A 14,505-nucleotide genomic window follows, 5' to 3' on the forward strand; every position below is an offset into this window, starting at 1 on the left:
ATGGAAGCACTGAGCATTCCATTTAACTGTAATGTCCTTCTGAGCATGATGGTCTTTGTATAAATAGATATTGAAAGGATATGACTCCTGATATATTTCGACGAACTATCAACACTCTTTGATGACCACAGATAATTCAGTTTTTTTGCGCTTCTGTGGTTGGACGGCAGTATATCACACGGCTACTGCCAATAGTGCACCAGCTGCTTTCATCTTTCAGCCTATGCACTATTCTAGCGGGGTGGGAGAACGCGACTAAGTTGGGACATCCGTTTGTAGAATGGGTCGTTGATATCGAATGAAGAGCAATGAACATATCCCTAGTAAAATGTGGCTAAACCTCGATTACGCGATACTATAGCGAACAGTGTGGAATTTCAATTCAGGTATCCAGATCCATTTCTTTGAAGGCATGTACCCTTTTTCCCACTTTTGCATTATTCATTTTCGACACCACATTTTAACCCCGAATATCAACAGATTTGAGTAGAAAACAGCGTGGCAGGCGCGATTTTTTCGATTAGCCTTAGAAATTGTGTGTGAGGAAACTAGACGACTGTATGTTTCCATTGATGTGAATTTTGTAGAATTTCACCTAGATTGGAGACCACTGCGGTGATATTATCCATGTCGTCGCCAGCATCACGGCTTCGAAGGCGTTCTGGAGGTAAGTTATTTTGCAGTGGGAAAAGCAGTAAAATTGAGTTATATTTTCATTCATAGTTGTGAAGGTCTTAGTTACGTAATGTATACTAACTGTTGAGCAGCAGATTCAGACCAACCAAACAAGAGGATCAAAGTTGAAGAGACCGAGAGCCCGTCCCGACATGTTCGTCACTCTTCACGACTACGGACAAATAACATCAGCACTAGGAATGGAACAACCTCAAATGGCATTAATAACGTGGAACACAAACCGACGGTTGATGAAAAGAAACCGCAAGAGTCCTCGTTAAAGTCAACTTCTGATATCGAATCAACGCGTCAATTACTATCCGACATTCATGACCGCCATGATGATCATGTAAGATTATTGTTCCATCTAGAAAAGTTCGTCTCGCTTGTGCATTATGACCCAGAAGTGGCTAAACAGGACCATAGTAATGTTTTTGAAGAATTTCGACTACCCTATGACTTATGGCAGAAGGTTTCAAACTCCCGGGACGGAGGGTCTACTCGACATACTCGAAGGCAGCTCAGACAGATTGCCGATGAAAAAAGTAATGAGAATTCAAAGTCATTGGTCAAGACTGCAATTTCCAACCGATTGAAGACAGCATCAACACAGGTAACTACCCCTACAAAGCTAGTTTCTAAAACTGCTAGTCCAAAGTCCACTCCTAAAAGTACACCAAAGACAGTTGGCAAAGTAACATCCAAGCCAAGTACTATGAAAAAGGGAAAAACTCCGTCGAAGAGTACGCCGAAAGATTCGACAAATGCATCTAGTTCACGAAAGAAGTCTCAAAAGGATAACAATGATGACGAATCACAATCTGAATCGAGCTTTGATTCTGATGATGACTCCGAGGTACTCTACAATGATTTTGGAGAGCGTATAAATATCCCTAGTTACGAGTCTGATTTTGCCACTGATGACTTGAGCTCTGGTGACGAAGAAAAAATCCCTCGATTGAAATTCAAATTTTCTGTTCCAAATCAGACTGTTACACATCCATCCCATCTTTCTAATCCTAAATTCGGTGGTTCCCTGGAGAAGTATCTAGATTCCTTTATTTCTCTTGATGATGATATCACGCTGGAGGAGCGCGATAGTTTTGTTGACGATCAAGTTGAGGTACGGAATCGTATCGAAAGGGCCAAAAAGTCGGGTCTCTTACAAAGGCATACTCATGGTTTAGCAACTAATATAGAGAAGTTTGCCGACCCTCCATCTTTTGACATTTCCAACAACCACCACAGCCATCTAGTATCGCATGCCATTTATTTTGCAAGATTAATGACTGAAGAACGAAAAGCTCACATATCTCGAGCTCGTCGTATAGCGAACATAGTCGATCTTCATTTCAAACGACTATCTGGTGCGGAAGAGAAAGAAAGGAAGCAATTCGAGAGATCAATGCGTCAACTGGCTCGTAGAACAGGCGCCGAGGTTATGAAGAAGTGGAAAGTTGCGGAAAAGGTAGTACGACAGCGCCGGCAACAGGCCCTGGAAGAGCAGCAAAGAAACGAGGGAAAACTTCAACTGAATCAAATATTGAAGCAGTCTGCCCAGCTACTGGAAGCAAGAACAGAGAAAATGACTGCGAGCGTTAATGTCGATGACTTGTCGGATGCAACCGATGAAAATGAGAGTGCCGGTAGCCTGGCTGACTCTGATGATGAGAGCGATGCTGGAGGCTCCGAGTCGTCGGATAATGATTCCGAAGTCATGTCTAGCAGTGATGATGATTCGGAAGTAGAGGACGTCGATGACGAAAAACTTACCGTAGAGCAATTGAAGGAGAAGTATTCTAAGCTAAAGTCTGTTACGTTTAATGATTTGGAAAATAAAGTGGATGTCGACATTATTGAATCTGAGGACGAAGATGAGGAGGAAACCGTCGAAATCGATGAAAAGGCCAAGTCTCTTTATGAAGAGGAGCAATCAGGTGACTCAGACGAGAGTGTTGCCATGGATAGCGAATTTGACAGCGATGAAGATGATTCTGACGAGTCTGAAGAAGCATCCGATGAAGAAGACGAGCCAGCCTCACTCGCCTCCCTCTTCAATAAACCTCAAAGTAATGATGACAAACAGGTAGAGGCGGACGATGAACAAGATGAGTATAAAGAACCTGAAATTGAGGTGGATATCGAAGCAAACCAAGAAGATCAAGACTCGGATGCTTCTGATAAGTCAATTAAGCATAGCTCTCCAGACACACCCACTTCCACTCCCGAACATGAACACGGTGAGATCGCAGATGGGACTGTGACAACTACGTCACACATACCGACACCGTTTCTTCTTCGTGGCAAGCTTCGTGAATATCAGTCTGATGGTCTGGACTGGTTGGCTGGCTTATACAATACTGATACAAACGGTATTCTAGCAGATGAGATGGGTCTCGGTAAAACAATCCAAACTATTTCCCTTATCTCCTACCTTGCTTGCGAAAAGCACATCTGGGGCCCACACTTGATTGTTGTTCCTACTAGTGTCATGTTAAACTGGGAAATGGAATTTAAACGATTTGCTCCTGGTTTCAAAGTAATGACATATTATGGCAATCCTAACCAACGTAAAGAGAAACGGAAGGGCTGGAATAAAGAGAACACTTGGCATGTTTGCATTACATCATATCAACTGGTACTACAAGATAGAAATGTTTTTAAGAGGAAGAAATGGCATTATATGATTTTGGATGAGGCTCATAACATTAAGAACTTTCGATCCCAGAGGTGGCAAGCTCTGCTCAACTTCAACTCCGAACGTCGCTTATTGTTAACAGGTACCCCATTGCAGAACAACCTTATGGAATTGTGGTCCTTGCTCTATTTCCTAATGCCGTCATCTAAGGGCTCAGCAATGCTTCCGGATGGGTTTGCCAACTTGAAAGATTTCCAAGAATGGTTTGCACGTCCTGTTGATAAGCTCGTCGAAGGTGGGGGTCAAGATGCCGATGACGAGACTCGCGCCACAGTGCTCAAGCTACATCAAATCCTTCGACCGTACTTATTACGGCGTCTCAAAGCAGACGTTGAAAAGCAAATGCCCGCCAAATATGAACACATTGTATACTGTCGTCTATCTAAGCGTCAGCGATATTTGTATGATGATTTCATGTCTCGTGCTCAGACTCGTGAAACACTCTCATCTGGTAATTTCCTCTCTATTATCAACTGTTTAATGCAATTGAGAAAGGTTTGTAATCATCCGGATTTATTTGAGGTACGTCCTATCGTTACTTCATTGGCCATTGGAAAGTCAGTGGTGTCGAACTTTGAACCCTTAGATATTATTGTGAGGAAACGGTTGTTACGAGAGAGCTATGAGGATCATGTCAATCTATTAACATTGAACTTGTTACCAATTAAAAACGAAGGCTCATCATTTGTAGACTGGCAAACAATTCAGCAATTACAAGCATATACGCCAATGGTGAATGAACTTAACGAGCTGGTCACTCAGTTGAAGACCTCACCAGTTCAGCCCAACTATGTCTCGATTGAGGGCAACACGAAGTACCAAGAGTACCGAGCAAAGCAGTCGCGGTGTGATAAGCTACAGCACTCGATCTATCTGAACTTTTTCAGGTGCAGTCGAAAGCCTATCTATGGCAATGATTTGGTGTCTGCTGTGACACTGCAGAACCATAGGCCTCGCCGATCGGGTTTTGATTGGAGGCAGTCGGATGCGCTTAGTGAAATGAAGCTATCATACGAACAAAGAGACGAACAAATGAAAGAAATTATCACTCGTTATGCTTTTGTAACGCCTAAAGTGGTGTGTCTAAATATGACTAGGCTAACTCTTGCACCGGTAGTTGAGGAAATGCAGTCTCCAGAGAATCAACTATTGCTTAGTCGCCAACAAACATTCCATGAAGCGCAAGTTAAGTTATCGATTGCCTTCCCAGATAAGCGACTGCTACAGTACGATTGCGGTAAGCTTCAGCGATTGTCAACGTTGATGCGTGATTTAATCGACGGTGGTCATCGGGCTTTAATTTTTACTCAGATGACAAAGGTATTGGACATTCTCGAGCAGTTTCTCAATATTCATGGCTGGCGATATCTTCGTTTGGACGGTGCTACCAAAGTTGAGCAACGTCAGGTTCTTACCGAAAGATTCAACACAGACGCTCGTATACCTGTGTTTATTCTTTCGACTCGATCGGGTGGTTTAGGTATCAACTTGACAGGTGCTGATACCGTCATATTCTATGACTCTGATTGGAACCCTTCTATGGATAAGCAATGTCAAGATCGTTGTCATCGTATTGGGCAAACGAGAGATGTTCATATTTATCGGTTCGTTTCTGAATACACCATAGAGTCCAACATTTTGAGGAAAGCGACCCAAAAGCAGATCCTTGATAATGTTGTTATTCAAGAAGGTGATTTCACCACGGACTATTTCCATAAGATGTCAGTGAAAGAGCTGGTGGGCGATGTTGCAGGTGTCGATTTAGATCATGATTTAGCAGAACCACCCCAAAACAGCCGGAGCCTTGCAAAAGCACTTGCTCAAGCTGAAGATGCTGATGATGCAGTTGCAGCATCTGTAGCGATGAGAGAAGCGAATCTTGATGCTGAAGATTTCAGTGAGAGAGCTACAAGTACAGCTGCTACTCCAGGTCGGTCTGAAAGCGAGCAACCCACAGGCGTCAGCGAACAGAGTGTGGAGCCCCCCACAGGTGCCAGTGTAGAACCTACTGATGGCAGCGTCGAGCCTAGTGTCGAACCTGACGCATTACAATCTGAGCAAGAACCTGACCTTTCTGATAGCGAGGAGTCAGACGATGGAATCGGCCATATCGACGACTACATGATTAAATTCATTGAGGCAGGCTATTTTGGTGATTAGTCTGTATGAAAAAAAAGACCGCTGTATTATATTAGCCACGGCACAAGATATATATTTAATTTATTTATTTTTATTACTATTCGAAATTGATATGGATCCTCGGTGGTGTCGTAGGAGTTGGAACCGTTGGGAGGTGGGCCAGAACTCGATATGGTAGCATTAGAGTGGTCCAAATGCATTTTTCCACAAAAGTAACCCCAAGAAGCTTGAATGTGAAAGCGCTTGGGCCAAGCGAGAATTAATGTGGTCTGGGTCCTTGCGGCGGGAACCTCAATGAAACACTGCATGTCTAACCTGGGGTAACTGTGTGGGGTAAGGTTGAACCATACAGCCATTTGTGGCTAGGTCGTACAAAGCTGTACAATTACTTAATAATATTTCCTAACATGCAACTATGACGGGCTCCGAGTAATCACCATGCGACAATGACTGGTGCAGGATATCGGTAGAATATTCCATGCTAGAAAATAGTCGGAGGATACATAACTATGACGTTAAGCTATACGCAGGTTGCTCGAATTTGATACTCGGTAGCAATTGTTTGCTCCGATTGCCAGGGATAATTGAACTCGAGCCTCACACTTGCCGCACTGCTCGCATGACATTAGTGTAGATCATCCCACTAGTCATGGGATATTAGAGCAACTGGGCTTTGTTACTCCAAAGTATAAAAGGGAAGTAGTGGCATCGGATTATATAACTAGACTATCAACAGATTGTATGAATAATATTTCCATTAAGCGTACAATTAACACCATTATCAAGTCAAGTCAAGTAAGAATATACAAGCTCATCCTACCTACCCTTCGCAATGCACACTCAACCATCTGATGATGTAAGTACGGAAGCAACCGAGTGGTAACCGCTGCATAAACTTGAGACTGCCATTGGCACCCAAAAAATACGATGTGTACGCACACTGGAGCCGAATTGACTTAAATATGGGACAGCCCATTGGTCTGCTGGTCTCTGGTGGCAACTTCCAAAGTACCAATTCTAACGATTCTTAGCTGAGGATTTTCTATAAGGGCAAGACAGAAGATTTCGTTGTCTTCGCCGAGTCTGAGGAATACAAGAAATTCAAGAAAGACCCTAAATCCGTTCCACTGGTTGATGTGGTGTCTGTATTTAACGTGTACGGCACTCGTACGGGAGGCGCTCACGCATATGGAGACGTAGCCTCGAAACAAGATTTGGAGGTAAGTGCTAAGCCCAGATGCAAAAGACATGCTCGATGCAAACCGTTAGATCCTAGTACTAACTTATATCTAGAATGAGTTCGGCACAGGAGACGTCGACACTGTGATATCAAAGATCCTTCAGGGTGGTCAGCCACAAGGCGGTAATGCTGCACGTCCTGTTAGGTTTAGCAATACCAATGATTCCAATGGCTCTCGTGGTCATTATCGTTAGAACTTATCAGCAATTATAGGTTTCGTATAGTGAAAATATCAAAAATATATAAATCGGTACAAAAACTGTATGCAGGTCCCATACGACCCATATGATCCATCTGACGAGAATCGAGACTTGTCTCAAGCCCATGCCATGCACGGTGGTACATTATTAGACAAGGACAGCTCACAGGTGATGAGAAGGGAATAAACTGACAGGTTGGCGAATTACGATACCTGACAGAAGTCGTCGAAAACTAGACACTCACCAGTGAGCGGCACTACACAATCTGCACGTTACAACGGTTCTGCATAGTTTCAAGATCCATATTTCCATAAATAGTATGTACCGATATTAAATCTGCCGATCGGAACATGTTGGGCGGTGTTCTCAGCATAGAAGGTTGACGCACAGTTGAGTAAACGGGAAAACCATCCTTCTTTAAACCTTCGATGGGACAGTCGCGTCGAATCATAGAGCTCAACCGGTAGATTTGAGGACCGATGCGTGTTCTGTCTGTCGTCAAATAAGCCGAAAATAAGTAGCCGACGCCTACTTCGCAGTCTAAAAAAGAAATATAGAATAAAAACATCAACCAAATAAAAAATAAACCTTTTTAGTTTGCATCATGTGTCAGGTACGGGAACCATTTCGGTATAACACGAACAGCAAACTAGTATACTTTTTCCTCTCTTTCTCTTATTCTACTATTATTGAGAGTCCACTAGGCTAGACTGAAATAGCACGAAATGGGGTGATAATTTTCGGTTATGAATTGCAGCGTCCCCAAATTTGATGATAAACACTGGAACGGCTTGAAAAGTGCCCTGGAATACTGGACAACAAATACCAGGAGTTTGGCCGCCTCATGGGTCTGAGAGATACAGTGGGATAACTTAAATATTGTGTTCTACTGCATACAGTCATTCCAGATCGACACCTGAAATCGCGGTTTTCTTCCGAACAAATTTTATTTGTTAAATTATATTGTCACAACAACAATGTACATGCCGATTTAACTGTTAACGGGTCTCTTGTCTCAGTTTTCAGTTTGCAGCTTGCGGTACATGCAACACATCCTTACCTGTATTTGTCATAGTACATGTGATATTATTATTAACGGCCGTTGAAAAGTGCATGAACAAGGAGCGAAAATAATAACGGCTTTTATGTTAGCCACGTGGATAATTACCCATGCACCTTGATGAGATAGGTACCAGGGTCAGGGATGGTGGATTTAACGGCCATGTGGTCACACATTTTTCTTCACTTTCAAGTGGTGCTCATATGTAGCCTCTTCAATGATGGATAATAGCACCTGGTATTCTGCGACTTGGCTTGGAGCCCTTCAGGAGTATTTCTGTCAATCCATTACTCTACGTTTATATTATCTCGCCCTTCTCTCCACTCTGATCCGCTCCCACCCTAACCACTTTGTCTACCCCTCTCACCTTTTCTTTTGAAACATCCCAGCTTGCTTTTTGTGTTGTGGATCGCCTCGCCGAAACAGTGCAGGGTAGGGGTAAAAGGAATAGTTTACGAATGTTTCCGAAGATCGAGACTGAGGCTGCCAAAAACCACACCACTGTTAGCCTAAAGCTACTGCACCTTACTGCTAGCTGTACTGGTATTGTGGTGCCCTCTTCTTTCAACCCACTTTTCCCAACCTTAACTCTACATTATACATAAAAAAGACGAAGCTACTCTGTATAGAGAGCATTACAGCAGGAAACAGTAACAAAAACTTCATGATATTTTTTTGCTAATAAAAGAAGTTTGGATTTATTACTTTTCCACTATTTTCTTTTTATTTTCTGTTGGTATTTTATCGGATTTTTTGTGTATCCTTTCTACACCCAATTTTGTTTCATTATTCTTCTTCGGCATTTGTGTCAATTTCAACAGTTTGACATTTTATAAATCGATTGTGCTGTTCTTTTGCTTACTACGTGGCGGTCGCTTTTGTTCTCTCTTATTCTAGTTGGCTGATAGCTTATCGGGTAGTACCATCAAATAGGATATTTGTATTACAAGCCTCGATACTCGGATCAACAAATCTTGGGTTATTTGGAATTTTTTTTTGTTCCAATAACTCGGTTGTCTGCAAGCTGAGCACCGTCAACCGATCTCATTTCCTAATTCCGTGACTCTAGAAAACGGAACAGAAAGAAAACAGATAAAAGAAATTAATTTCTATTCTTTCCGACACATTTACTGATTAATTGATCAACTGAGACCCGAGCTGTCGCCGCCGCCGCCGTCGTCGTCGCCTCAACTTTCAATTTCATAGATGCTGGGCCCTGCCGGAAAACCTATTGAGCCTCCTTCTAGTCCTACTAACCCTCTTCGAAAATTCACTGGTAAAGTAGCTCAAGTGGCATCACAACTTTCGCAAAAATCTATGCCCAGACTACGGCCGAGTACTAGCACCCGACATTTAAATAATAGCACTTCAACCAGGGAAACTACCACATCTGGGAGTATTTCGACTAGTACTTATCGAGAAGCTTCGTCTGTTACCAATACGAATCGTAATTCAAAATTGCACAACCCATCTATGGCGTCTAAAACGTCATCTCCTGCATTATCGGTCAACTCTTTCAGTTCTACCTCTGCTCCTAGTCTTGTCTTGTATTGGGATGTTCGAGTACCAAAAGACAACCAAATTTATGATCGATTTTCAAAATTGCTCGATAATGATGTCTCCCGATCAAAGTACCCTGAAGTATACAGCAATATTTCTCTTCTTCTCGAGCAGTTCCCTCAAGTTCATGTCCTGAATACTTTTCAATCTTTGGCCCAGCAACTTTTTGCATATAGAGAGTGCGCTTTTACGACTTTGTTTTATGTTACGACATCAGACCTTGTTTATGTAAACGATGATCAAACCATAAAATTTGTGTCTGCACAGTACGCACATATCCCTGGAGCTTTCATTGTTCTCAGTGATGTGACAAGTTTGTGGGCTTCATTTGCTAGATTAGGCGCAATGGATATATCATGGGCCTCGATCGAATCGGTCAAGGCAACGAAACCGGCCTATTGGGCTTCGATAATCGGCCACGCGCGACAGGATCAGTTTGAATCACGGACTAGACAACTAAAAACCATGCTCGGTTTGGAACAGGAAGTGGAATCTGTTGCTTCAGCAAACCTAATCACAAAGTTCTCTTTTTCAAGCAAGCATGTACTAGATGAGTTTTCTCCTTCTTTGACATCTTTAGTAAATGAAGAGAAGCAACCTTTAATTCAAGAACTTATAGGGTCTTGGGATTTTTATGCTCATGATCTAAAATATGATGAGTTACTAGCAGCGACTTATATGATGATAAAGCACGCACTAAGCAGCCCGGGATTAGAGCACTACTGCATTCCTGATAGAAAACTCATTTCACTGTTATTAGTTGTACGCAATTGTTATCATGCTACTAATCCTTATCATAATTTTCGACATGCTGTTGATGTAGTTCAGGCAACTTTCTTTTTCTTGATAAGTATTGGCGTTTTTAAGCCTGTGGGTAAAGCTGCTTCGGTTGAGAAGAGCACCAATCCACTGACAGCAGTCGACGGGTTAAATCTGCTGGTCGCAGCGTTGGGTCACGATGTGGGACATCCTGGTGTTACAAATGCATTTTTAGTATCAAGTAATGCCCCATTGGCGAAGATATACAACGACCGTAGTGTTCTTGAGTCGTATCATTCTGCTGCATTCAATCAAATACTGAAAGAATACTGGCCCCAAATGGTTCAAGATTCAAATGCTAGAACTATGATTACAGAATCTGTTTTGGCAACTGATATGGCTGTTCATTTTGATTATATGAAGAAGGCAGAAGAGAAAGGTAAACAAGATTCGCTATATGACGAAAACATTAACGAAAATGAACTTCAGAAGTTACGACTTCTTCTGGGGTGTTTGATTCTCAAGTGTGCTGATATCAGTAATGTTTCACGTAAGCTTGATATTTCTTCAAAGTGGGGCACACTGTTGGTTGCTGAGTTTGGGGGACTTAACGATCTTGAAATCGATCTTGGCCTTAAACAGGCGCCTTCACAGTCTAATGAGCCAGTAACTGCTGGGTTGCGCAATAAATTGCTTGGAGAAGGTCAAATCTTTTTCATTGAGACTTATGCGCTTCCTCTGTTTACTGCTGTATCACGGATGATGCCAGAACTCCAGTTTGCTACGAGACAAATTGAGGAAAATGTGAAGATTTGGAAATCTAGAGTTGGTGATGGCGATTATGATAACGACCACAAATGATGACGATGATGATACTACTACTAATAATGATGATGATGACGACGAAACGACTACATAAAACAACAAGAGCTGTAAGAACGCCTGATAATGTGTTTTATATATATTATTTATTTTTACTGTGACATATGTAAATAGATGTGACATAGACAAATACCGTTCATTCTAATAGAACAATACGGGTAAAATTCGTTAAATAGATCCAACCTGTTGGGCCTCTTTGACTTGCTCAAAGACTTTGAGCATTTTCCTTCGAGCTCCTAATGCATTAACCCCTCTTTTTTCTAAATCAGCATCGGTCAACTCAACAAGGTCTTTCCAATTCAAGTCCGATAAATTGTCCGTATATTTGTGAAGTCTTAGAGAACGTAACCAGGCACCAATGTCTTGCAAAAGTTCGATATCAACTGGGGCATCCTTTTTGGGTGTTCCCAAAGGTGCGGGCGACGTTGTCATATCTCTAGACGGTGAGTCCTGATGTCCATACGATACCTTTGAAAGTCCAGACTTTCGATCCTGAGGGGAGGTTGATATATTGTGCTTATTGGAAGGCATAGGTGAACCGTTTCCAATATTATGGTTGTTGGTGTTATTGGTAGTGCTGGTGGTGTTATTGCTAATTCCCAAGGTCCAAGAAGCGGGAGATGGTGTCGATGCAAAAGGCGAGTTCGTGCTAGTATGCTTGTTGGCTTGTATATGAAGATTTTGAAGCTCTCGGTCGATATACTTTTGGTCTTCATTGGAAATAAGACTACCTCGTCGGCGAAACTTTTTCACATCGGAATCAAGCACAACCCTGTTATTAACAGTAGAAAGAGCAGCCATTTTCATGGCGGTGCTATTAATAATTTCGGAATTTAGTTTGCTCTGAGGGGTACCAATGTGGCTAACTGGCGTATTTACAATGCTAGACCAGTTGGTAGAGCTATCTGGGAGATAGCTTGACAATGAATCGTCTAGAACTGACAGCGACTTATTGTGCTTGTAAGTATTGGAGTTACCCCCACCCACAGAAGGAGTATCAGAGCTATTACTAGTCACACTAAGATTCGATAGTCTGCTACCAGCGCCACCAAATTGACGGAATCCCTGTAACCCCTGAAGTTGTTGTTGCTGAATCAATGAATGAAGCTGGCTATTTTGGCCAGTTGGTGCGTCGGCCGACTTGGGTCGGTTAATTTCCTGAGCAGCCCAGGGGCTTATCGGTGGTGCAATAGGCTTACTGAAGCTGCCCAAGAACGAGTTATTATATAGATCATGCTTTGGTGGAGGCGTCATGAATGGGGATGTGCCAACGCCTGAGGGTATAGGACTATGAAGATGAGGATAATTCTGAGTAAACCCCGCAGAATGAGGTTGAGGTTGATGAAGATGATGCTGTGACTGGCCCTTGGAAGATGTCGACCCATTACTAACTGAAATGTTCTTGTTCGAGGGCGAGGTAGAGCTATTAGACTGCTGGCCTTGCTGCTGTCTAGTTATGGCCTCATTCAGTTGAGATTGCAATGGCTCCCTCTCCAGATTAGTAGGCGATAATACTGCTGAAATAGGATCTCTGTTCGCAATTTTCTGTAGAACAGTAATAAAGAAACGAATCTGAACAGGTGTTGTTTGCTGTAATAACGCATACAGAGCAGCAGTTCGCTCACCTACACTGAGCACTTCGAACCATCGCTCAATATCATTCAGCTCTTCTTTGAAATTTTTATCAAGACTGACTTCAGCCATCTCTTCTAGAGTTTTTTGATACAATTCAAGATCTGCTAGCCATTTCTCCGCAGCCAAATCCATCATTTGATCGTCAGGATTAATATGGTTCGCCAATGCCGAGTTAGTACCACTACCTGGACCAAGGGACACACCACCTGGACCAATTGTATTCATCCCATTACTGGTACCGAACTGTTTTAATGGAGTTTGGAGAAATATTTCGGATGTAGGCCGAGTTCTTGCTGCTAGTGGACTGTCAAAAGGTGGCAGCGACGAACTGCTGTTAACCTGTTGGTGCATCCTGTGTGATGGTTGTTGAATTCGCGATGACATGTTATTGTTGCCTGGATTACTTGCATACGAAAAGTCTTCCATTTTAAAGTAAATGCCGTCCTTTGACTCGTCTAATACAGCCACTAAAACGCCAGTGACCTTTAACTTGATAGTCGAGTTTTTTAGCAAGAGGCAAACAGTAGCAGTGTCACGTCAAACCTCACACACTGCTTCCTATTTCCAATCCTTTGAGCTGGATGAGAAAGAAAGTTTGAATATTCGTGAACCTTCTCTCTCCTATGCTACGCGCCTGTCAACAAGAAAGTGGGTGCTAGAAACTGTCAGAAACTCTAATGTACGGGCTTGCCTGAACACTAGGACCACACAAAAGGTTACTCTGATGCAATAACTAGAGTTATTAAATTTTGCTCAGATCAATCTCGTTTTGGCAGAAGCAGACAACAACGTACACTATATTATCTTTCATCTCAACTGCTATACAAAACTACCCTTACCTTAATCACGACTCTGTAACGGGTGTAACGGGGATGACTGGGGGTTAACTGGGGTACAATGACATCATAAATAAAGCTTATCGCCAATTGTATATAATTATAGAAGACTGAAAACTAAGATATACTCTAAGTTACACAAAAATAAAGTACAAAATAAAAGAGGCGATTTCTTTGTTAATTTAATTCTGCGAGGAACCAGATATAGTGGGTCCTATGAGCTCTGCGCCTAATCGATTGCCATTGCATACAATTCCAAGTAGAAGATATAACCTGAGGCAGTTTTTTTTTCGTCTCTATCCTATGATAGAACAACATGATAGCTTATACAAGAGTATGTTGCCTTGAGCGCACCTGGTTGAATGGCCTGTTAATATTTTATTGAGTTCTGAGATTCAAACCACTATTAGGGCATCTGACGTGGCTCAGGCTACAAAGTTCCTTACCATTCCCAGAACGCCTATCAAGAGTTTCCCATCACATCATCCAACCCCAGATTCAGACATTCGCTTGAAACGATAGGAGGAAAGAGGAGCTTTCCGCTCTAGAGCGCGTCCTAGGTCCAGCTCAGCCGTGGAAATCCTATGTACGGCTTCTTGACCGCGATACAATATTATGCAACTTTATAATTGTGCCCTAATCTAAACAAAAGTAAACAAACTACTGTGGTCAAATTCATAACCGTACAAAGCTCTAATGTCATCACTAAAACAGACACCGACTGTATTAGCCACAGACAGCTGCCCATATGGTGAGTATTGCTCGGTATAATAGACAATATTAACCGGTTGTTGCTAATATGAGCTGGTCAAACTATGGTG

At 42.3% G+C, this 14,505-nt stretch overlaps 3 protein-coding genes across 3 annotated transcripts; 2 read left to right on the forward strand and 1 right to left on the reverse strand.

Moving 5' to 3' along the window:
* Positions 1–1,390: 1,390 nt before the first annotated feature.
* Positions 1,391–5,533, forward strand: SWR1 (chromatin-remodeling protein SWR1; the record flags this gene model as incomplete). Its single annotated transcript, XM_018878888.1, has 1 exon — positions 1,391–5,533. The coding sequence occupies one exon, from the start codon at positions 1,391–1,393 to the stop codon at positions 5,531–5,533; it is 4,143 nt and encodes a 1,380-aa protein (XP_018736858.1).
* A 3,685-nt stretch (positions 5,534–9,218) lies between these two features.
* Positions 9,219–11,192, forward strand: PDE2 (3',5'-cyclic-nucleotide phosphodiesterase PDE2; the record flags this gene model as incomplete). The annotated part of the gene is made up of 1 exon (XM_018878890.1): positions 9,219–11,192. One exon carries the CDS (start codon positions 9,219–9,221, stop codon positions 11,190–11,192), a length of 1,974 nt encoding a protein of 657 aa, XP_018736859.1.
* Positions 11,193–11,381: 189 nt separating this feature from the next.
* On the reverse strand, positions 11,382–13,274 carry VTS1 (Vts1p; the record flags this gene model as incomplete). The annotated part of the gene is made up of 1 exon (XM_018878891.1): positions 11,382–13,274. One exon carries the CDS (start codon positions 13,272–13,274, stop codon positions 11,382–11,384), a length of 1,893 nt encoding a protein of 630 aa, XP_018736860.1.
* Between the last annotated feature and the right edge of the window lie 1,231 nt (positions 13,275–14,505).

The sequence above is a fragment of the Sugiyamaella lignohabitans genome, chromosome B (genome assembly GCF_001640025.1).
Source record: "Sugiyamaella lignohabitans strain CBS 10342 chromosome B, complete sequence".
Lineage (NCBI taxonomy): Eukaryota > Fungi > Ascomycota > Dipodascomycetes > Dipodascales > Trichomonascaceae > Sugiyamaella > Sugiyamaella lignohabitans.